The 2237-nt window shown below is 47.9% G+C and overlaps 1 protein-coding gene across 1 annotated transcript in view; it reads left to right on the top strand.

The window, feature by feature from the left end:
- Positions 1–486: 486 nt before the first annotated feature.
- Positions 487–2237, top strand: part of NRF1 (nuclear respiratory factor 1) — a gene marked incomplete at its 3' end in the record, with an annotated part of 16553 nt that continues 14802 nt past the window's right edge. The window contains exon 1 of the mRNA XM_010172967.1: positions 487–725. Within this exon, the coding sequence (XP_010171269.1) occupies positions 503–725 (223 nt within the window). The remainder of the gene's footprint in view (positions 726–2237) is intronic.

Here is a 2237-nt window from a genome sequence, read left to right as displayed (position 1 = left end):
TCTGGGATTCTATGATTCTATGACTTGCTGCCAGTAAACTTCTGTACTGGTGTCCTTGTTTCTGTCCTGAGCTGTTGAGGTTGGAGGAAAGAGATTGTGTATCACCCTTGAGCATCTTCCCTGAAATCTAGGTCTTGAAGCAGCAAAAATAAGTTCCATCTTTAATCAAGCCTCTTAGTTCCTGGTGAGGAGGGGCACATAACCTTGGGGCTACAAGATCCTTAAAGATCTTTCCTCCAGACCTTTCCTCCATTGTCATGTTGTTTGGAGTATGGATTTTTCAGAACTCCTAAACTTCAAGTTCCTCTTCAGGCTCCTGGTGCAGTCATTCTTTCCCTCTCGTAGAAGACCACTGCCATCAAGGGAGGTCACCTCTGTTCTCTCTTGGTCACAACCTACTCACCTACCTGGCTCAGAAACCTTTGGCTGCTCCCTTATGGTGCATCAATGTCAATAACCCCTTCCTGTGATGTTTTTTGTCTTCTTCTGACAGTAGCTATTGATGGAAGAACACGAGGTGACCCAAACAGAACACATGGCCACCATCGAGGCCCACGCAGTGGCCCAGCAGGTACAGCAGGTCCATGTGGCCACCTACACAGAACACAGCATGCTGAGCGCGGACGAAGACTCACCGTCTTCACCGGAGGACACTTCCTACGATGACTCTGACATCCTCAACTCCACAGGTGCTGATGAAGTCACTGCTCACCTGGCTGCAGCAGGTAAAGTCAGGGGGACGCTTGGGGTCATTCACCCTCTCCAACTCCCTGAAAGGAGGGTGCAGAGAGGTGGGGATGGGTCTGTTCTCCCAGGTGACAAGTGATGAGAGGAAACGACCTCAAGTTGCACCAGGAGAGGTTTAGATTGGATCTGAGGGAAAACTTCTTCACCAAAAAGGTTGTCAAGCATTGGAACAGGCTGCCCAGGGAAGTGGTGGAACCACCATCCCTGGTGGTATTTAATAGACGGGTAGACAAGGTGCTGAGGGACATGGTTTAGAGGTGGAATTGGCAGTGTTGGATTTATGGTTGGACTCTATGATCTTAAAGGTCTTTTCCAACCACTACGAGTCTGTGATTCTGATGTGCTTGACCGAACCTGTGAAGTTCCACCACCCCACTGACCATCCCACACCCTTTGCTTATTAATTTTACAACCTCAGCTCCTTTCTTTCTCCCTTCCCTTCTAGCACACAAGCCTTTCCAGGCCTGGGTGGCAGTTGCAGGAGGAACATCTGGTGGCTCTCACCTGTCTGTGAGCCCTACTGGTGCAGGGGATGCCCAGTGTCCCTCCAGTCCCTGTCTGGGTGGACATTTGGAGCTGGGAGCTGTCCTGCTTCCCCAGGGCAGGCGGCTGCAGGTTACTCCTTGCTTTTTCAGAGCAAATATTTTTCCAGCCCCCCATAAGTCAGGTTTTAAATTCTTTTCTCACAAGCACAGGATTGTTGGAGCAGGATGCAGCGGTACTTGCCGTGCCTGGCATGAGCAGCTCTCAGGTAGTTCATTACTGATGAACAAAACCTGTCTCTGTAGTGTCATCCAGAGCTCTGTCCATTACAACATCCCATCTCCTGGAGCAGCTGCATAGAGAAAATCTATAATCAGATGCTACTTTGGTTGGTCATCTACCAACTTCCACCCATCGGTAGCTGAGGACTTCCTGATCCAGTAGCTGTATCTTTGTTAAACACAAAAATAGAGTGTTTTTTATGACCTCTGATGTGATCTTTCACCTCTGACACATGGAGAAACAACAAACAGAGCAACTGAGGTCTGCTCAGGAGTCAAAGTCAACTCAAGTCAAAGTCTTGAGCCTCCATTAGACCCCAGGGCTTTTTGACTCTGACTCTGCACTCATTTCTGGAGATCACCAATAGAAGCACAATCCACTGTGTGTTATTTGGTTTAATTCCAGTTAACTTAATGAAACATCCTCTTACATAGACTCTGTCTAGAGTTTTGTGGTGGTTGCACTGGGCCAGCACTGGGCTAACAGCCAAAGCCAGCTGCTCACTCACTCCCCCCACCCAGGGGATAGGGGAGAGAATTGGGGGGCAAGGGTAAAGAGACTCGTAGAGTGAGATAAGAACAGTTTAATAACAGAAACAAACTAAAACTTAAAATAATAATGATATTAAAATAATAATGATAATAATAATAGTAATAAGATATGCAAATGAGTGTTACCCAGTGCCATTGCTCACCACCCACCAACCGAGCCCGGCCCGTTCCCAG

Source organism: Antrostomus carolinensis, unplaced genomic scaffold, assembly GCF_000700745.2.
Source record: "Antrostomus carolinensis isolate BGI_N321 unplaced genomic scaffold, ASM70074v2 scaffold848, whole genome shotgun sequence".
Lineage (NCBI taxonomy): Eukaryota > Metazoa > Chordata > Aves > Caprimulgiformes > Caprimulgidae > Antrostomus > Antrostomus carolinensis.
Note: the sequence above shows the minus strand (reverse complement) of the source record. Positions and strands in the feature narration are given on the sequence as shown.